The sequence below is a fragment of the Ambystoma mexicanum genome, chromosome 12 (genome assembly GCF_040938575.1).
Source record: "Ambystoma mexicanum isolate Mex_15411 chromosome 12, UKY_AmexF1_1, whole genome shotgun sequence".
Classification (NCBI taxonomy): domain Eukaryota; kingdom Metazoa; phylum Chordata; class Amphibia; order Caudata; family Ambystomatidae; genus Ambystoma; species Ambystoma mexicanum.
Window position 1 is genome coordinate 274,591,824 of NC_090936.1, and position 22,786 is coordinate 274,614,609.

The window sequence follows — 22,786 nt, forward strand, 5'->3', positions numbered from 1 at the left end:
TGTTTCCCTTTCCAAGCGATCCTCCTCTCTCTCAGCCCCTGCTCCCTGTTGCAATGCAAGAGCCTGTGCTTTCAGTTCCTCAGTTAAGGCCTTACTAGACTCTATCAGTCTCTCCTGCATGGCTACACATTGCTGGAGCCTATCATTGTGCTGACAGAGAGCCTAATTTTCTCTCTGTGCCTCCTGGTTGGTCCTGGAGTACTGGTCCAGTCTTTGCTGCAGGAGGGTTACCTCCTGAGTCCCATCCCTACTGGCCTGCTCCTTTCTTGCCAGAGCATCTTCCACCCTCCTGGTGTGCTCTAACAAGTTCTTATGCTCTGTGTGGATGTCACCCAGTCCCTGGAGGGCCAAGTGATTTTCTTCAATTTTTTCTTTTAATCGGCAGACTTCCTGGCCTAAGGTGTCCCTTTCCTGACTAAGAGCCTGCATCTGTGCCACCAAGTCGTCCCTCTGCCTTTGAAAGGCACCAGCTTTCTGCCGTTCTTCCTCAAATTCTGTCTGGGTATCCAGGTCTTTCAGAATCAGTTTGCTGCTCTCTTCCTTCACTCTATCTAGATGACTTTGGAGGGTTGCTAACTGCTCTGTGCATGCCCTGTTGAAATTTAGTTGTTGCTCCAGCTTTTTCTGGCTCTGCAGTAGGGAGTACAGACCTTCTTGGTACTCCTTCTGCAAGGCCAGAAATCTGGTATCCTCGTCTGTGTTTTCCTGTTGCAGTATATCCATGTCCTCTTTTATTTTAATGATATACTGCCTATCATTTTCTGACTCCTGGCTTCTCTGCAGCCTCTGCTCGGAAGAGACCAGGTCAGATTGGGCCTTCTCTAATGCCATCTGTTGCCTATTCGCCAGATCTTGGCCTTCAACACATTTGTCCTGTATGGCTCCCATATATAAATATAAATATGCCGCTATCCTGACAATCTTGTCGTGCTCATCTTTGGGTTTAGGGGCCATATATAGTTCACTCAGGGCCACATGTAATGGACCCTCATCTCTCCATATGTCTGACCATTTTTCAGTGATCTGGGGTGCGATTGCCTGCAACCACACCGTCTGGTCAAGATAAGCCCACTCACCTCTCACAAATAATTTATGTAAGAGGTGTACTCTCGCTATTTTGATGTCTACCAGTGTTGTCATACTGGAAATTGATTTCCTTCCTGACTTACAGAAGTTAGCATTTTATTTTGCAAAACAGACCGTTTCCTTAGAGCGTTCCTTTGAGTAGTGCTTTTACAGTGTAATACAGCGTGGTGATCCAACAGGATTTATGTATCCTATCAGTTAGCACACTGTATTAAGCTGCACAAGGGGTAGGTCTAATCCAGATATCCTGTTAAGCGACTTCAATTCAGCACTCCAACTAAGTCAATGCCAAGTCTGAGATGCCCAAGGGAAGCCCTTATTTATATATTTTTATGACAAGTTCATAGATCTGGATGATAAACCCTTGTATAACGCCCCTCTCTTTGAATCCCCCTGACCTCACTGAGCCAATAAGTAGGTTTGTTTTGCAAATTAAAAGATTTATTGAAACATTAAACAAGATATATATATATCACACTTTCATAAATAAATTAATATTTGATAGCACACTTATGAATATGACAGTGATCAACAATTGATAATATTACACTAGCACACTTTTTTTTAAAATTATTTAGGAGTTGGTATGGAGAGGATAAAGTAGCTGAGAATGCTTTTATGGTTTCAAGGAAATGCAATAATGGAAAAAATGCAGCACAGAAATAACTGAGATGGTTTCCACGAGAGATAATGTGATCACTTTTTCTTTTGACAATTCACTCCCCCCCTATGCAATATAAGGAGATGGAAGGGGAGCACACAATTTTCAGGAACACAATCAATTTCAATACCAATTCAGTTCCCCCCTAGCAAGCTTAGAGCAACAGGGATGATTTTAAAGCACAGGCAAAAATACTTTAAATGTGATTTGCAAAGAAGTGAAAATATGCTAAAAATGATTTTAATTCCCTATAGGAGATTCATGGTAGGTGATAGCTACTTACGATTGGTTCAGGTCAACCCTATCAGTGATTCATAAGGGATTATCAGGTTGAAAACGGATTTCAGCAATGGAAGCAAAAGACAGCTATTTTTGACAGGTGAAGAAGTTTGAGTTAAATTTGCAATTCGGTGCACTGTTTCCCAGTGCGTAAAGCGCGATTATGCAAAAACTATAAGGAGTAGAAAGTGTAGGGCTTGTTGGAAAGCTGAGGGTCTTAGCTTTAAGACGAAAGTTAAATCTCGTTCCTAGCATGTATGGTTCAAAAGATACGGACGATTTTGTGGAGGTAGATTTTCAGAAATGAAATAATGATTCAGAATGGCAAATTACACTTTCACAGCTTTAAAGTCACAGAATGAACACACAATTTCTAATGCAGTTCTAGGCAGGTTGAATTGGATGGGATAAACTTATTTTAAACTAATAGATGACTATGCAGACTTCTGGCTGGGTACTCACACTATAAATTTGAAATGGACCGTCAAGATCTGGTCAGGTTAGCTGTGGTTCTCTCGCCACGGGACGGTCTCTGGCACTGGTTCTGCTCACAGCGATCCGGTCTGGTCTGGTCTCGGTTCTGGATCTCTGGTTCCGGTCTCGGCACTGCACAGCAGTCTGGTCTGGTCTCGGTTCTGGGTACAGCTCTGCTTTCTGGGTGTTTCTGGCACAGGGTTCTAGGCCAGAATCAAACAGCTCGCCCGGCTGTTGAATAGTTTGGTTAGGTTTCTGGATTCTGAGGCCTCTGAAGGATTCAGCTAGTGGACTAGGCCTCTCTGCTTCAAGTTCTAGCTTGGTTCTGGATCTGGAGTCGTCCGTCAAAGTCCTTCGCAAAAAATCAGTTTGAAGTGGAAAGTGAATGTCTCTACCTGGGTCTCAATGACTCATTTTATGTCTTTAGAAAGTGGGTGGGAAGGCTAACTTTCTATGCCCAACCCTCTGAGGATCCTGATAGCCTATAGGATTTTCTGTGCTCTCACTGGAGAACAAAGTTGTGAGTCATCCAGTGCTACCATTTTACAATCTATTGAAGAAACGCCCCTTTGCTTTTACTGAGAAAATCAATTTTACCCAAAACACATATTTCCCAGATACACAAGTTGTTGAAAATACATGTACACATGATGGATGAATTAAGACAGGTCTCTTATCAAGCCCCATGTTCGTGCGAGCTTGGGTTCAGAAATGACAACATTTTGCACTTTTTAGTAGCTTTTGCAACATTGGTTTATCCTCAAAATTTACACAGAGGTACACCCCTTCCCTGAGCACATAACAATAAGTTTTCAATTCTCTAGTGTAAGCACAGTGTCTGCAATATTAATAAATAGTGGGGTTCGGTCTTAGAGCGTCACACAGAGTGGAGTTTAGTCTCAAATTGTAGGTCCATTTTTCATATTAAGAATCTCCAAATTGTACATTTCTGTCAGCTTAATACAATATTTTATAAGCAATTTGATAAAACATACATTTGGTGCAATATGAAATTCACAACCCAGTCTGGTCCACCTCTAGCTGGCTGAGTCAGATGTCACATGCTTTCCTGCCAGAGTAACTGTTGACAATTACACCTCAAATCAGCGTATCCTGTTCAATTGAAAGAGGCTATTGTTCCTTTCTTCCAGGCTGCACAAGCTCTCCTCCCCTCCTAATTTACATGTCAAGGTGATATCCTGTACTGTTGGTGCTAAGAGCAGGTATGAAGACTTCCCATGAACAGAGGCCTCTTGAACTGTTAATTGAATCAGACTGCCTTCTAGTATAAGGCCTGGGAACAGTAGGTGTTGAGAATTCTCATTAATCAGCAGGCCTTTGAAGTCCCAGCTAGGTCAGGATGCTGTTTAGCTTCTGAAATACAGGTCCCCAGTCAGAGTTTAGACCGCTAGTGCCGGTTAGTGTTGAGGGCCAGTACTGCACCCATTTTTGGGAGCTGTCTTGAATTAATCCATTTCAAAAAGGGGATTTTACTTGATAGTATATGATCCTCGTTTAACATGGCATTGATGTGAATCTGCAGTAGAGTAAAGTAGAACACTCAACCGGAGTTGTATTTTTGTTTGGTGGTTTCGTGCCCATGATCTTAGCAATTTTTGACATTAATGAACACAGATTTTGAACAAAACCATCTTTCTTTTAACTGGTTTTTGCTCTGTGTGCAGCCAAAGGATAGGGCCTGGCAATGGTCTCTTGTATTAACATTGATAGAGGCAAAAATGGATGGCAACCTATTTTTCATGTTTTCCCTGTGCATTTTCTGGTGAGTTCTGGCCATCATGATGTTTACAATGCCAGTAATGCACAGTTCTGTGGTAGGGCTTGGAAGCGTGGGTAAAAACATCCCACAACAGTCTCTCCTAGTTGGGATTTTTAGGTGTATAGAAAGTGCTCAAAGGGGAATTGGAGCCACAGCTTCCCAACAAAAAGCTTGACATTCCAGCCTCAGCTCCCAGCAATCCCTTAGTCACCTTACACTTTTTATCTTAGACTCAGAATTGTAGTTCTAATATTGCAGAGTTGCTTTGTCACACTTAGACTTAATGGGGATAACGTGTTATCATATTTTCATTGAATGATTTGTATCAAGTACTTATCTTTCTTGGCAACCTCGTAGGTTGTCCTCCTTAAAACAATGGATGACGCTTGGACTGTGTATTCACCTTTCGTCTGGTTAGGAATTCACTCACCACTTGAGATCTGACTCTCTTTCCAAAAACAAAGAAAACCTGATATGGTGTTATTCTTACACCAACAACAGTTGATACAGTCTGGTGTTGATCTACGTTTATTAATAAATGCTTCAGTGGGCTTGTGGAAAGATCTTCCTATGGTGATTCCTGATCTCAAATTAAGGCAGTGTTCATAGCATCATAGTCAAAGCTGCATTGTATCCAACGTGATGGCAATTACTCCTCTTCAAGTAATCATGCAGGCCACTTCAGTAGTTGGACTGAATTTGGAACTCTGCAGACACAGTTTCTAGTTAAAAAATTCTGTTTGACTAGATATAATAAAGGAGTGCCCTAGAAACATTCTTAGTACTTTGCAGGGCCCTAGGAAAAGCTACTAATGGCAAAGAGGCATCTATGTGGTGACTTCGACCCCCAGAATTCTGACGGCCAAAAATGCAGACTTTTTTTTAACCCTCCTTACACCACATACATATGCCAGGACAGACCTCCACATCCCTCCATACTTGTATTATATCCCATACCCCCACCCACATATATATATGTGGTGTAAGGGGGGGTCAGAAAAACAGTCAGTATTTTGGGCAGTCGGAATTCTGGGGGCCACATTTTGGTATATTTCCGCAGAGGGCTACAATCCCAATACGATTTGATCTGTAATGTCACAGGTTACATATATGTACTGAAAGGGAGGTGTGAGGATGCCCCCTGCCTCGCCCTTACAGAGTTTGTTGTGGCAACTCAGGGTGCCTAGCACCACCATCAGCTATGCGTGGGGAGACCTGGGTATTGTATAGGGAGACCACAACACTCACACTACTGCAAGTGGTGCTTAAAGGATTCCAAACCATGATGTGTACAAGAGCCACAGCTTTTGTCCATGCGACCCACAGTGCTTAAATACAGAGAAGGGTGTAGGCAGGTTGAAACATTCCTGAAGGGCACTATATAGCACCACCTTATGTTACATAATATTACTTAGAGATTGCCAACCTTCATTTCGCTCCAGGTATTGCTCCTGCCGGCAGATAATGCTAATGCAGTATTCACTTGGTAAACCTACATTCATTTGTGGAAGTAAGAATTCCAGGATGGTGGACTGGCCTTTTGAAGTGTTAAACACCACAGAGAGGCCCAATGCAGCCAAGTTGTTAAGCGTACCTGATAGCATAAAATCCTTATGACCCAGCCAATGGCAGAAAAAGAGTAATGATCAAATTCAGGTACAACTCACGGGAAGAATCCCGGCACAACAGGAGGGGACACGCTCCTATATAGACCTGCATTGAAAACAAGTGGATGTGGGCATTTGGAATAGTAGAGCAGTGGGAAGTAAAGTGAAAAAGTTGAAGGCGCTGGAGGAAATGGAAGTTATGAAGGCTTGGAAGATACAGGAAGAAGGTGGAGGTTCAGAAGAGCATTTCGAGGAGCAGAGGGGGATGCAGTAGCAGGAGGAGGTGTGAGAGAAAGAGAGGGTAGCAGAGGAACATCGAGATCAAGGAGGAGGGAAGAGAGCATGAGAGGTTGGATGAGGTGAAGAAGGGGAGTAAAAGAGAGAGAGAGACAGAGAACGAAAGAAAGAGAGAGAGAGAGAGAGAGAGAGAGAAAGAGAGAGAGAAATCACCTTGAGACATAGACATTGGAAGTATCATTAAATAATAGTTGGAAGAGAGAAGAAGACACAAGAAGGAAGAAACGAGGATGGCTGGAGGTTGTGTTAACGACTAGATAAATAGAAAGAGTGACAGCCACAAAGATCCACAATGCCAGTCTCTTTGTTATCGAGGAGAATTGAGAGGATCAAAGAGCACATATCAGAAGGCCAGGGGGGTCAGCGGACAGTCAGCTCGATGGCTAGAGGCCAGTTACACCAACAAACCCATAGCAGGAGTTTGCATTTCTTGCTGGTATGGCTAGTAAGACATGGCTGGGTGGTAAACTCAGGGCCCAGTCAAAGTGGCATAAGCATGGTGCCCTCCAAGGGCCTAGATACCCTCCTGGCCCTCATCATCGGGAGATGCTGTGGAACTCGCAGTAAATGAGCAAAGAACTGGACTATATTATGGTAACACCAGAGGTGCATTACACAGGACATGGCATACTGGAAAAATATTGCTTTGCAATGCTGCCATCAGTGGCCAGGGAAACACTTTATGCCACAGACTATGTCTGACAATGGGGAGAGATGCAGACAACTTTTTGGAAAACCTTAGAATATGCAATGTCTTTGTTTTCAAATTTGGACCTCTTTTTGAGTCGGCAAAGATTGTACAAAAAAATCTGGTCTGAATTAATACAGAATTGTGTCCTCTTTGGAATACAAGTGGTTTTGTAAAATAGGTTTCTGATTTGTTCATGTTTCATATCATTGAGGTGACCTGTCAGAAATGCCCTAAAATTTTCAAAAGTATTCCTTAAGGGAGAGAGCAAAATCCATTATTCCAAGAGTGTTAGTCCACCTATTGTGGTGTTTGTACATCCCCTATTTACCTTTTCAATTGTGCTTTGAGTCTAAGAGCTTTCAAGCCCCCACACCAATATAAACAAAGAAATCCAACCTCTCTGGAGTGAACATTATTGTTCATGCGGGCTGGGTTCCATCTATAGATGATGGAATGTTGTGAGTCATAGCCCTTATTTTTTCCAGGACCCTAGTTGGTGTTGTTGGTCTTTCCATTACCATGAAAAAGGGTTTTATTACTTATTCAAATGAGTCCTTGAGTTGACTTTCCCCTCCTTGAATATATATCCCAGAGCTCATATACACATTTTTGGTGGGCTATACATTTTTGATGAGCTATATGCACATACCAAACTTGGGGGCAAAAGGTAAATGCTACCACCAAACTACTATTACCCCATAGACACAAAGACTGAAGTTGCGCTTTGAACAATGCCAACAATCGTTTGGGTAAAAAAAAAATGCTTGAATGATGAATGGTACAGAAATAAGGCTGTCATGATATAATTCACATACCTAAGTCCTCAGTGTATGCCTAATTCATGCATCCAGTAAGTGAAGGAATCAGAGGGAACAACAACAGTGATCTTGCTTTCTTCAGCCCACCTAATTCATTGAGAGGACGTATGGATTCCCTGGGATTCTGCTGTGTGGTTTAATGTTAAATTCATGTCCTCCTGAAGGCTATGCATGCACCGGCACACACCCGGGTACAGCATTATTTTTGCCCCAAGCACACCAAATCGGACAGGGTTTGTGGACTGCCGGCACCAGCAGTCCTCTGTTTCTGTATTGCATAGGGCAACATGTAAAGGTAGAGGAAACGCAACAACACAAGACGATGCGCCTTGAGGTTAGGTAACTGGCATCAGTGAGGTAGATAATATTTTGAAGTCAGAGTTTACTCCTTATTTTAAGTTGGGAGGAACGAATTTTTAGGGAGTTAAAAAGGAACTCCCGTTCCAAAAGGGGGTCATTTTCATGCAAATACAAATATACATCTTAACTCTAAAACAGGTATCATATTTATTTGCCCTTAGTAGTTCATGGAAAGTAACCCCTTAACTGCTGAGCTATAATACATTTTGATGTAAATTGAATCAACACAGTTGCCCGTAGCAAAAAATTCCTCTTCAGATAAGACACTGCTCTTCTGGCACCACCGATCAGACCATATCCATGGAGCTGTATGACTGGAGCAGGTGGCAGGCTCTTATTTGTTCCCTATTTCTTTGTTGTGAATATTTGCAATACCTATTTTTTGATGTTGTAGGTTTCTTTGGCCATTTTTAGGGAGAAAACGTGGCTGGTATGTTGTTTACCTATAGGGCTGTTTGCACTTTAGAATTCTGATGTAACATAACATAATATATATTCAAGGTTATAAATACATAAAAGAAAAATGTGCTTTCTTATCACTGTTCAAGGTGACCACAAATATGATATGTTAATATGCTTTTTTACTGTGCCAAATTACTACTGTAGTAGTTTCTGAGTGTGTCGACTTATCTGTGGGGTTATGTACTGTGCCCCTACATGGGGTATCCAGACCTTAGTCTGTTAAACGAGAGAAAATGAGGGCGGGTAAGATAAGAAGATAGGGAAGTGGGAAAAAGATGCTACAAAGACAGGGAGGGAGGCAGCAGGAGACGAATGTTGTTGATATCATGGGTGCAGTCATGTGAGGTGGACAATATAATTACTAAACAAATATTTCTTAAGTGCTGCGATAACTGGATCGTGTTCCCAGGGCAGATTTTGAGAATGGTAGGATGGTATGCAATGTAATGGTGGATGCAGGAGGGGCTCGAGAGTGTGCTCAGGAATTCCTGGAAGTTTGGGTGGCTTATTTGCCCTAGTATCTCTATCAGTTGTACCCCCAACAGAACTCCAGAATATTAGGTTTGTAATTACCAAGCTTGAGCCAAGAGTGGCGCTGGCCAGAACCGATTCTGCATAAAGTGGTCAAACTAGTAGGTTAACATTTTTTTAAAAAAAGCCTTGCACCTTGATGTCAAAGGTGTTGTTATTGAGAATGTCTTCCGTCATATGATGCTAGCATTTTAGTTCATAGTGAGACAGGTATGTGCCTTCTTTGGGTGTATGCTTCCAGAGTATAGGAATGCATAGCCAGCTACAGTGAGAACATGTATCCTGAGATCCCTATACACGCTATGCTGCTTAGACTGTTTAAAAGGCAGAGTTGGTGTGTGTGTGACAAACAAGGTAGGTAGGGAGAGAAGGGCAAGATGAATGTCCTTATGTGTGTAGTGACAAACTGGCATTGCTATGTTATGAAGGAATGTTATCATAAAGCTATTTCATGCTTTGTGGCATGTACTGCACTTTATGACACATTGATCCACCTCACAGGACTGAGGAACAGGGAGGGAATATTTCATTTTGCAATCCAACAACGTGAACACCAGTCCTCCCAAACATCAGCATTGAGGGGCTTCTAATAAGTTGTCATAAAGGTCGCCCTCTTTCCTCAGTTACACATGACAGTCCTCTCTCGACTCCATATTCATTATGTGAAATAGTAATACATCTGAGTCCCATGTCCATCAGGCTCCGTGTAGCTGATAGGGCTATTAGACATAGTTAATTGTTTACTTACGAGTAAGTGACATTTCTGAAAATCAGATATTTTGATATTGCAGGTCTCCGTAGGATGACTTTTTGGTAATGAAATCGACACGAAGAATACGTGCTTGCTTCCTGCGCCTTTTTGTGTACCAAATGCGGAGTATATGATAAGGTCCGTTTTCCGGGGGACTATAGTAGGCAGTGTAAATATGCCGATTTTTACTTGAGTTTTTAAGATACTTACGTTTCCTCATATATTTAATTTTAGGCTCTATTCAGAAGTCCCATACCGAGGTAGGCAGTTTTAAATAGTCCATCCGCTGAAATGCCTCAGAAGGAAGCACTCACCTCTTCCTGTAGTCCAGCTTTGAGTGGAGTACTCCTATACTGCAAAACATTCAATGGTGGCATAGACATGTTAAACTTATGTAGACCCTGATTTGTCCCCGGCGGGGGGCGTGGCAGCCCCTCAGCCAATGAGGAGGCTCGAAGCAGGGCCATTCCCGCTCCGAGCCACCCCAAGGCTGAGAGGCTACCTTCGCCCCCCGCTGGGGACAGAGGTAAAACTTTTTTTTGTTTTTCACTCCCTCCTCCCACCTCCCTGTCCTCCCCACCCCACTTACCTTCTATGCCTTGGTCCCCGTCGGGGGACGATGAAAGCCTCCAGCCGTGTGAAGACTCGGAGCGGGGCCATCCCCGCTCCGAGCTTCCACACGGGTGGAGACTTCCATCGTCCCCCGCCGGGGACCCAGGTACGTTATTTTTTTTTCTTTCCCCTCCCTTCCACCCTCCCAACCCCCCTTACTTTCTTTTTTTTCGGAAGCGGCCGCGCTGGAAATGCTTCTGTTTCCAGCACATTCGCTCCCGATGGCCGCCAAGGAAAGGGAAAACGGACTCCGTTTTCCCTTTCCATGGTGGCCATTTTCTTTGACGTCTTTTTTTTTTCCCGAAACGCTGCAGCGTTTCGGGAACAAAATAAAGCTTTTAGTGCCCTAGTCACACAGTTTTTGTGGGCCGGGGTACTAATAGCTAAATGCCCCTCGTGGCGGGGGCATTACCGACTCTGGTAATGCCCCGGGGCCTTTGTTAAGGCCCTCGCTTCGCTCAGGGACTATAACTGTGGGCCCCGGGGCATTACCTGAGTCGGTAATGCCCCCGCCGCTCGGGACATATTGCTTAAATAGTGGATCAAACATACAACAATGTGAAATGTATAACATGCTAAGGTATAGGGGTGTCAAGTAGATTGTGGAACATTTGCAAGGACAGTACTTAGGATCCTATTAGTGGGCGTGCGAGGGACTGCCTGCAGGCTGTTCTTCAGAACGCCCACTTTTTCGCAGGTTCTTCACCATTTTTGATGTTCCACCCCCCTTCCCAGTCCTGTGCACAGGCCACGCCCATGCTCTGCTTGGAGTAACGTGCAAAGCCCTCGATGGCTTGCATAGACGCGCTGAGCCAGCGCAAAATCCAAGCAACTCCCGGGAAAGTACTGCACATTCAGTTTCATGAATCGACAAAGGTGGATTTGTGCGCAGTTGCACGTGCATGTGCCCTATTTTACGTGCAGATAATTCCATGAATCGGCCCCATAATGACTCCGTGAGAATGGATGATCACTGTTGGGAACACTTTTGTGTATATCTAGGGGCTACTTAGCCAGATAGTTAGGCAAAAAGTGTCAAATGTTTTACCTAAACTGCACATTTGTAGCCTTTTCAGTCTACTGCCATTTCTGACATCTCACCACACCCCTTAACAATCTACACTGAAAATAACAACCAGAATACCTGAAAACAAAGACTAGACATTCATGGAGTGATGAGAATTATCAAACGATCCCATGCTTGAAACAAAGAAACAGACCCACAGATCACTCCTCACGACCATAATGCTTAAAGGTAGCATTACAAACATCAACCAGATAAACAACGTGCAAATTCAGCTCAGGTTACACCCAGGCTATATCCCAATTGACCAAATACCCTAAAAAAACCAACTAAAACTTAAAAGTCTATTCCCAAACAAATAAACTGTGTTTCCTTTTGATGTGCATGCAGCAACGCAATAACAAATCACTCTTGCACTGCTCTCTGTCCTCCTCCTAGCCAAACCCAACACATTCTCCTGCAGATCCAAAATACCATGAGACCATGAACATTTCATTAATGCGGGATTATAAAACCCAGTAACGTAAAATAATTATCAAATGTGTTATCAAATCTGAAATATACACGAAAAAAATGGAATGATGCAGGCCCATGTTGTCTCAAATATTTAAATACTAGCCTTAAATATTCAGGGCACTGGCAGAAAAAAGGGTAACATTTAACCTTGAACATACTCTGATCTTGGGCCCAGGCCCGCCAGTTTCCCACCTGCACTGCCTCCCTGACAACCCCTGCATCTGGGCACTGTTTTCTGTATCCTTACAGTCCCCCTACCAGCACTTATTTTCTGCACTTACTGTACACTTGCCACCTGCTGGCCGTTTTTATTTATCTTTTTTTATTGTACTATCCCTTGTATTGCACTTCCCCCCTGTACCTTCCCCCCCGCACTTTTACCTTTCCCCTTCCCATACACTTGCGCGATCGGAATGACACCTGGCCTAGTAGAATTGTGGTCTGTCTTCACTCTGTTCCTCCTCCCTTGACTCATCGCGCCTTGAAACACTTGTGTATAGGCGCGTTATAAATGCCATATCATATCATATAATATCATGCTTGAGCAGGGGGCTAATTCATTTTCATAAGTTTGGAATTTCTTGTCTCTACTGCCCAGTATGCTCGCCTCTCCTCCCCAATCAACCCCTTCCCGCTACCCATTTACCACTACTCCTCCACTGACTGGGCCTGTCCTGTCGCCTTTCCATCTCCATTCATTACACAGAAACTATTTGGCACTGGATTACGTGGGATACATCCTGTGCAATACATGCCATTTTTCAAGTATAGACATATCAAAAAGGAAAGATGGAGCAAGGTAGGGCTCATCAGCAGAGATGTCTCTATTATCTCCTGAGAACATTTATACACCAAGGTGGTTTGTCAGAAACATGTCATCACTTCATGGGTGTGCTGTTCCAAAGTCCACCTGAGGGGGCTGAAGCATTGATTTATGGCAGGCTTAATGAGGACGGCAGAGGCAGGTTGTATACATGTACAGCGGGTTCCGGATATTACAGCGAATTTGTGTGCTGATACAGCAAGCAAAAGAAGAAAATAGGTTTTTATATAGACACCATGGTTATGTATTGCTGTAGAATATGATATAGTGCAGCATTTGAATGCATTACCCTTTTCTTAAAACCTGTCTCTAATTATTTAATGTTGCTTTTTTGTGCTTTTTTTGGTAAAGGTTTTCTAATGTGTTACATTGTGACCAAGCTGCTTCTAAGCATTGTTAGCCTTTAGGTGCATCCTTGGGTGCAGTGATTTAAGTGGGATTAGCAATTAAGTCAGAGGTTTTAATAGTGATGTTTGGCATAGTGCTGGGCTGCCCTGTCGAGTACTGGGATCAAGGAGGAAAGGCATCTTAGGTAAGGGCCATCTGCCCCAAATTATACATCATGAGACCACCATATCAACATATATTTTGGATCACTCAGCATGGTCTTGGGTGGTCTCATTGAATCAAGTCTGCATGTTGAAAATGCATCTCTCTATGGCTTGGTTTACAAATAAACTGATGCCTGTAAATATGTCACTATCTCACTCACTATATAAAAAATTCATTCAGTGAGTAGATTATCCGCATTTTGTTAAAAACCAATAATAAACTTTTAGAAATGAGAGCGTAACCAGTAGCAATAGGATATTTCCCATCTGTGAAAGGTACAGTGAGCAAAAGGCGTGTGCTGCAAATTCTCATCTCAGAACAGGTTATCATGCCATGTTCTTTCTGGAGAGGAGCGCCTGCTATCTTTTTTGAAATATTTGCAAGGAAATTGGGGTTGGTCACCTCAAGTTACCGGGGGGCAACAGGACGTGGACTCCCTGCTCACTGTGCTCAGAGAGGGACTGCTTTGCCTCACTGATGAGGCCCAACAAGGCTGAAACACGTGTATGGGGTTTGCTGTTGGTACTCTTGTTCAGAGAGGAATTGCCATAGCATTTCAGTGCTGGACTGCCCACGTGGGCGGGACAAAGACTGATATGCAAATGGTTATTTCCCATCTGTGAAAGGTACAGTGGGCAAAAAGCGTGTGCTGCAAATTCTCATCTCAGAACAGGTTATCATGCCATGTTCTTTCTGGAAAGGAACGCCTGCTACCTTTTTTGAAATAGTGACCAGTAGCAATGTCTTCACGTCTGCTTTGCATAAAGTCGAGCAGCCAGAATGACCACTTATTTTTATGTTTGACAAATATATATGCGATAGTGGTCTAAGCATTATTATCATGGCATGCATGTACTTGGTGCCAGTTTCATTTGTCACAACACACACCCCAACAGTAACATGTCTATAAACACGAACCACATATACTCACTTGGCCAGTAACAGCTCTCAGGTGCGAGTCTTCTTCGGTAACCCTACTTGACAATGGACAACTTCTGGTTTCTCTAAATGGGTAGGTCAGTTTCAAAGTTTATACATCGATCACTTACTTCCAGTTCCAACTGGTGTGAATCTGGTGGAATGCACTTTGAGACTCGTTATGCAAACACTGGGGAAATTGTGTTAGATGCTAACTAGCAGGCGACTGACAGTGCTGGAAGTACTCCAGCTAGCTACAGGGACGTTTTTGTAGACTTCTGGGGCACCGGTCGGTTTACTTAAAATGCTCCTTATGCTTATTAAGAGTATGCAGGTGTTTAATGTAACTTAAGTTATGTCCCTCTGAGCCGTCATACTAATACGCATTTTTGTTTCATTGGCACTAGTGTTTTAATTAAGACATAAAATGGGTCATATTCATGGAAATATCTGTGTGGAAAACAGGGACTTTGCGTACTCAACTGCGCTTGAAATCCCGTTTGTCGATTCATGGAATTGACTGCGCTGTACTTTTTCGTACTTTACAGAGACTTTGCACAGGTTCGGCACATCACTGCGAGTGGCCGAGTGCCTTGTGTGAGACACCCTGCCGAGTGTGGGCGTGGCTTGCGCAGGGGGCAAGGTAGGGGGCAGAACTCAGAAAATGAGGAAGAACTAGGGAAAATGTAGGCGTTACTAGGGATGGCCCTCAGTCAGTCCATCACATGCCCACTATTGCTCGGAATAATACATATTCATGGATCAGAGCGTGCAACCTCTTGGCATGGAAACGGCAGACAAAGCCCTCATACTATCCGACACCTGTAGGCAGGCGTACAAACAGTTGCGCATAGGACTCCCCGTACAGAGGTAAAACTGGGTATTGAATTTAGGGGTGCATGTACGCAGCTGGGGTTCCAATCTGACTTAGGAGAACAGTTTACCGGTGATTTTCCGAGTTTTACCCAAGTTACAATCAATCATTTGCATGCTGTTGGGGTGCCGGTAACCTTAACGGGGGAGCCTGTGCAGGGACCCCGAAATACAGGCCTGCTTGCAGGAACCCCATGCAGTGTTTGAAGCGTGCATGTATTTGCACCCGTGGGAGCACGCAAAGGTAGCTGGTCTAGCTGTTTTTGCTTTGCATCAGGGCATGTCGGGGGGCGTTCCGGCCGCAACATGCCTGTACTGTTACTTTGTGCAAACAATTCCATGAATACGCATGGCATGCAGAATAAGTCGTTTTCCGTGCGTGGGCTTTGCGGGATCTCTGCACACTTTCCATGAATCGGGCCCTATGTTTTTCATCTCTGAAAGCATTGTACACTGGCGTTAATGTGTGCATGTAATGACATGCAAGAGGTTATTTCAGATGGACATTGTGGCAATTTCAGGTGCAAGAACTATGAAATTTCAGATTTGGCACTTCCAGGCTCATTGTGGAAAATCCTGTTTCTTCTGAGGAGACAGCACTAGTGTAATATATAGTGGATTTGTCAAATGTGATAGATTTTTCTTTGGCCAGTTTGAGGATTACACCAAACACCTCAGGGCCCATGCACTGCACAGCACAGCACACCTCACTCACACCCTTCATTCTTTTAAAGCATAGGTGAGACCAGAATATCACTCTTACATATCCAATAAGTTCCCTCAATGACATGATACCCCCAATATTTACTGATAAGCACTCAGCTACTCATATAATGAAGTTTCTACAAAAGATCACTTTTCAGAATGTGGCATTACTCCACACACTGCGTGGCCAATTCAAAAGGAATTTACACTGAGTAACTGTGACCTACCCTTGACTTACTCCTGCACTGCCTATACTATTCACAAAAGAAATTACACTGAGTAGGAGTAAGCCAGGTGTAAGTCAGAGCTACTCGGTGTAACTCCTTTGTGAATTGTGCTATATTAATCTGTAGCCACACATTGCTTAACTTGCAACATTCTATAAAGTAGTCTTGTTACATTATATGAAGTATTCTTGTTTGGCTTTAACTTCTGGATGTATTCTACTTGTGGTTTTTGCAAGAAGCTTTGGTGTTATAGGGAGCCTTTCGCACTGGAAGAGTGTCTTCTCCAGGTATAGAAGACATTTTGGGATGCCGGAATACCAAGAAAACGGTTCTTTTTGGGTAGCAAATGATACTGTTAGACATAGGGGGGCTTTAATAGGGCCATGTCCGTAATGCTTGCTTTGCCATTACATTTTGTGGAATGCACTATGTTACTGGTGCATTGTCCCAGTGCATGTTACTGATTAATGCTTTTAGTCAGACAGCTAAATGTTTAGCCAGCCTCTTTATAATTGTGCAGTATAGACCTAATGTCTTACCCGTTGCCGTAACTTTGAGAAGACACCGCGTGGTGACTGGAACTTGTATTCGTAGGCTCACTGCACAAAAAAGTGCTTAACCACAGAAGCATGTGTCCTGCTAATCTGCCTCGTTCCATGTTCATTGCTACTTCCTCTGAACTAGCTGCTGCGCAGAAGGATTGTGCATGCAACTGGAGCACACGGCCTACTTATCACTGGAATACACTTGTAACCCCTGTAAGAAGGAAGCGTGCTATATCAGCACCTCTGTTATAGCCGCACATATCTGTGTTTCTTAGCAACTGTTTTATCAATACATGTCAGTTTTATGTGAACATGCTGACCTCACTTGTTTGCATTTCAATGCACTTTTTTGTGATAATTCTTTCAGGGTCCCTGTGAAAATTCCATGTTTCCGGTTACAAACTGTTCCTACTGTATCTTGTTATGGAATATGACGTTTTTTTAACAGTGTTCTTCAGGGAGGAGATTGACAGAGGTGCATCGCAAAGTGAGATGTGGTCAACCTGTCCTATGTGCACACATATGCACAAAGGCAACGACACCATGGCGTTTCAGCATGCACGGGCAAGTTTGCAGCCACTTAATCTGCACCAGCCAAACCCCTTTCCTAAATTCTGCCCTATATGTCTAGAAAAAGGTTATTTCTACCGATGTATTGAAACAAACACAAAGCATTGGTTTGCTCCAAGGTGAATTAGAACCAACACAATGTTTGTTTTCCTTGGAGGCTCATCAGACGTCTAGAAGCCTATCTGGCAGCCAAACATCAGCAGTGGGCAACACGCATCATACCCACCTTAGTTGCCCATCCCCTAACCACACAACTCACCTATGCCCTGCAGAGGGTCAAATAACGCAAAATGTTAAAGATAAACAGGGCACTGCACCTAGTTGCAAGCCGTGGGGCTTGGTCCCTTCCTCTAAATTCATAGGTGAGGCATGATGGGCAGAAATGAACATAGGTTAAGATATGTTCTTTCAGGGTCTTTTTCCCAGATAACTTGCCACTGGAGGGCTGAAATATTCCAGTGCGGCCTTCTGAACTTGGGCAAGCACTGCACTTTCTGAGCTCTTGTGTTCCTCATGAATATCCCACTTGGCTTATTGAGAATCTTTAATTGATCATTTCTGTCCAAGGAAACTGTTTATCTTGTTTGAAAAATGAACCTCCTTGGAAACAATTGTCTTTCCAGCAACGATCCATGCCTCCTTTCTGTTTTAGGGATTTTTTCCAGAACCAACGATTTGATTTGGGCAGCTCCAATAATTTTGCCAAGCTGGCTCCATATCCATCAAAACCCTGATTCTAAATGGTGTATTCATTTTAGTACTTGCTACTTTAATTGCATGCAATTGCAGTGTCCCCCCCCCCCAGAGATGAAGGGAGGGAACGTGTGACTGTAGGTTGCACACAGCGTCGCGCTGACGTCGCAGATTGAAGTATACGTCTCTGCGCTGTACAGCGGGACTGTTAGGGAGGTTTTAAACACATGAGCATAAATGGTTCTGCTTGATGGGCGGGGGGGCGGTAATTGATAATGCAGCTGTACAGACGTGGAGCCATATCTGGTTTCCAGAAGGGGGAGACGGGGAGTGTTTCATAAGTAGCAAAGACGCCCCCCCCCCCACCTCTCCCATTGTTTGAAGATGTTGATAAAAGTGCAGAAACAAAAGTCCATTGTTGTGTTAAACTCCATTTTAAATAGGTTTTCCAGTACACGTGGTGAACGCACCTCAACGCATCCTCCAGTTCCTAGGCAACAGGTATTTTCAGATGAAGTGTTTCCTGTGATGTCCACCTACTTGGCACTCGGAGGTAAACTCATCGTTGGACTTGGCCCTTTCACTCTTCTCGCGCTCCCACTTCCTTCGGTCCTTTATGTGGCATCTACCGGGAACAAAACAGCTACAACAACAAAAAAAAAGCATACGGGCAGCAGACCTTGAGAAGAGCACAATGCGTGCGGCAGGAGCCCAGACTGGGAAACCTGCGCGAAACCTCCAGGCGATGTGTGAACAGGAGCAGAAGTGAGGCTGTGCGCAGTTCAGGCTCCAGAGGGGGAGCCCGGCAGGCCGGCCGGCCGGCGCGCGCGGCGCTCGTCTCAGCCATGAGCTGGAGGAGCTCGCGCCGCATGAAGCGCAGGCGGGAAACCTTTCCTCTCGGCACCCAGGTAAGGCGCTGCCCTGCACCCCACCTTTGGACCCTTACTGGCACCACTGCTGCGGACTTCGTTGCTAACCGCCTATTTGTTGACAACTGACAGGAACTTTTTAGCTAGCTGCGCATTTGGTGACAGGAACTTTCCCGTCTCCATCGCGCCGTGCTTCTCGGATGACTTAAAAGTCCTGCATGTCGATGTGGGTTCCTCAGGAAAATGGCACCGCGCCTTGTGTGCTTCAGAGGTGCATCGGCGAGTGAAAAGAGGGGCTTGGCGAGGGGAGTGATGTGTGCACCAGTCGAAAAGTGATTCTGTTTTTGTTGTTTTAAATTCGCAGTATTGAATTGCCGATACATTTTTGGATCAGCCTACTCAGTTTGAACACTCAGCGTTGCCGTTGGAAGGTTCATCTGCTTTAGCCGTTCTGAAAACGTGGACGAAACGATAATATGGTCCAAGAGAGGCATCATTATTTTAAGATTTCTTACTGCCTTCTTAAAAAAAAAAAAAGAAAAACACCGCCAATGTATGAGCTCAATTTTCTGTGTCACCCTGTGTGACGTACAGTCCGAAGAGTAACGCCAGTCTTGAGGTGCATGACGAGTTTCAGAAAGTGACACGACATCGACCGTGCAAGAACCCCGCACCCTCCGCCCCCCCTCCCGCCTTTATACAAGTAGAAGGACAGGCGTTCTTCTTTTTCCCTACTCGTTCTTCCCATTTTCTACCGACTGCCCATGTGCTTGCTCCCGGTTCCCAGCGCAATCTGGCAATCATTACCCTTGTGTAAAGCACCCTGTCTGAACACAGCCTAATTGTTCATGTCGGGTTTAACCTTCGGGTGTAAGATGTGATGTAAATAACGGCTTCCAACGGTCGCGCTCGTTCAATCATTACCGTTCTTCCTGCGCTATTCCACTAGTCAATAAAATTGCCCAGAGCCGTAAACTGCGCCATTGTTCCTACAATTTTTTGCTAGTTTTGGAACTGTTTGTAGGAGCAGACGCTACCTCTGTATGCAAAGCTGTGTGCGACTCCATGCAAGTATTGCTGAGAATGCAGTCGTCAATTATTATATTAACAGCTAATGTTACAGCGCTTGGAAGTAGGAGGAATCTGGCATGAAACACTATACAAAAACACTTTTGTTATTTTTTTATAATTATTTTTAGCATTAAGCTTAGAGACCAAGGGCAGGTGAGAGTGGAAGAGAGAAAAGGGACTAGAGATAGATGACATTGGAGAGAGACAGAGGAGATGTTGGTTGTTTGCAAAATGGTCTCTTAACCACTCATGCTAATGGTAATAGTATCAACCTACCATATATATCAAGTTAATAGTGGACCCCCAGGTATAGACTCTTCGTCACCCAGAGGAGTCGTGGGTCAACATTACTCTGCTTCAGCTCTGTCTTGGGCCATCTTGAATCAGCCCCAAATGTTTCCCCCATCGTTGGGCCATTGCTTGTTAACTTTCAGCCTCGTCGTGCCTCTCGTGTTACACTGCTCTTCGTCGGGTTCCTAGGCCTGCCTTGTAGCTTTGTTCATCGTTGCTTCTGCTCCTGACTTGTAGATCATCCTCCTGGGATACAGCTACTTCTTCTTTTTCTTCTTCCGGTCATCGCTGGTCTGAGTTTCAAGAGTCTGGGCGTAGGGTTCTTGTCTCAACAGTGTAAGAGAAGCCCTATACTTATCAAGTTCTTTTGCCGTCTCTGAACCCGATCTTCTTGGGCTGACACTGCAAGTGCTTGCTCGCAGGACCTTTGGCCCCCAGTAAATTCTTCCAATTTATCACTAGGGGTCTCTGGCTTTTTGCAGATCCCGCTCTGCCACGGTTGAAAATGTACTTCCATTAGGCCAAATCCTTCCTTCTTTGGTCATTTGGGATTCTAACCTGGGACTGGAGCTCCTCAAGGGGGTCTCTCTTGGGTTCGCCTTTGTTTGGTTGCTTCCTTCACTGCCCATGTGGGGGTCAAACAACGACTTTCCTGATGGCTCCTCAACTCTAGTTCTGCCTATTGTCCCGTTGATTATGGTGGAGCTTTTTACCTACTCTAAAACTCCAATAAAGCAATTTTTATCCTGGGTCCTATTTGGGAGTTTCCGACAAAATGCTACAATTTTAACATGTAAATTGGATTTAATACATCGATAACTAGATTAAATCCCTGCACTGTAGTCCTGCTATATGATTACATTTTGATAGTGTTGCAAGCTGTAGTTACATTGTACCAATGCTTTTTTGGGGTGTGACGAGACCACACTGGTCTGGTATTGTAAGTTCTAGCATATTCTGACTTTTTGGTGGCCCTCTGGGCGTTGTTGGAAAAGTGGAAGCCCTCTTTACTTCATCTAGGTATCATATTAAGTGGTCTTACCCATTTTTGCGGAATGATATCGCACATTTTTTTTGCTTCATATGTTATTTTTTTTTTACTGCAATAAATGGCAATAAAAACATTTTAAAATAAATAGTTGGTACGATTGGGCAAGGCATGTAGAGAGGGAGTGGCTGGCAGGATGAGGTGGAGTGTCTCTCCCCGCTTTTTTCAGTAAAAAAGTATTATAATGGGCATACAATATTCAGCTAAATGTCATTCAGCCAAAAAAAGAGCAATGCTCATGGATCCTATGAGTATGTTTATGGGTGCATTCATCATTTTTACTATATGTCAGAGGTTAAAAATATTAAAGTGTCAAGTCATTTTCTGGTATTTTGCGTCCTGATTATGATTGTGTATAAATGCCTTTTACTGTTTTCTATTGTTCCCCTTTTCTCCCCACCCCTTAGCCTTTTAGGTGCTGATTCTACAACCAGGTAATAGTCGCACCTTTAACTTAGTAGTGGGACCGGTCTGCATTTGGCCCTTTACTGTTTTTATTCATTCACTGTGTTTTACTATGTGTAATGTTTAGCCTTAAATACATATTGGAAGTACCTATTGCTATATGTGTATATCTAAATCAAAAGTGTTTATTTGTTTCAGTATACCTGTGTAGAGTATTCTTTTGGGGAGTCTACTTGGGACTAACTGCTCTGTCACAGCTACCAACAAATAGAGTTTGAACTATCTTTTGATTGGATCCCTGTGTATCCTTAGTGATAATTGCCTGCTTTGGACAACTTACATTTGAAGGTAGTTACTGTAGGTTCACCATCATGCAATTTTCCACAAGTACAAGGCAAGGTTTATAACAAAGGTGTTAGAAAAGGGGAAATTGACGTAACACATTTGTATTCACATCTTGTTGCTCTAAAAGTAAATACCACCTGTCATTTCCACTTGGCAGGAAGCATTTAGAGTGGACTGCTATTGAATCCCTCTGCTTCTAGCAGGTGCTAAAAATAAGAAAATGTCATAGGAATCCATTTCTTTTATGCCTACATGCAAATCTCAGGCAGGTGTAAAACCAGGTGCTATGTGGAAACGGGTGAGGAATGCACAGCAGAAAAAAAAATTCCACTCTGTGCCACTACCCCACTTCCAAAAGAAACGAAAATCTCCTATAGCGTAAAAGTGAGGTATAAACACCTTAATCCTAGGTTTTACACCTCGGTTTCACAATCTGGAAATTATACGACTACCATTCTATTTCACTGTAAATCATCACCACCAGTGGGCACATTCGTCCATTCCGTTAGTGTTCTCTATCCAGCCCATAAAGTCTCCTTAAGAAAGAAGATTTTTCTTAAGTAACAGAAAACAGAAAGTGAGCACACTAATTCCTTAAATGAAATCTTCTATGCTCTAGTTTTATTCCCCCATGTCAACCATGTCCTGGTGGGTGTGTTTGTGCGTGCGCGTGCGCGCACGCACGCACGTTCATTCTCATTACACCCCTGCATAAGTCAGTGCCCCACTTGGGCCACCACAGGCAAGAGTCTGGACACGTGACAGCCCGGGTGGCAAATCAGAGTGATTTCATGTAGAGATTATCTCAATTTGATGTTTTTCTGTGAGTGCATTCTCTTGATGGAATGCTCTTCCAGCAGCTCTGTGTCCAACTAAGGTCGTCCTTTGTAGGGAAAGATTCC

The 22,786-nt window shown here is 43.7% G+C and overlaps 1 protein-coding gene across 2 annotated transcripts in view; it reads left to right on the top strand.

Moving 5' to 3' along the window:
- The window catches only part of PDE3A (phosphodiesterase 3A), a 1,388,780-nt gene that overhangs the window by 700,957 nt on the left and 665,037 nt on the right, over positions 1 to 22,786 (top strand). The window contains exon 1 of one of the 2 annotated variants that reach the window (XM_069628419.1): positions 18,450 to 18,763. The exons of the other annotated variant lie outside the window; for it this stretch is intronic. Within the exon in view, the coding sequence (XP_069484520.1) occupies positions 18,701 to 18,763 (63 nt within the window). The 5' untranslated portion in view covers positions 18,450 to 18,700. Of the gene's footprint in view, positions 1 to 18,449; positions 18,764 to 22,786 lie in introns of those variants that run through there. 2 annotated transcript variants of the gene reach the window in all.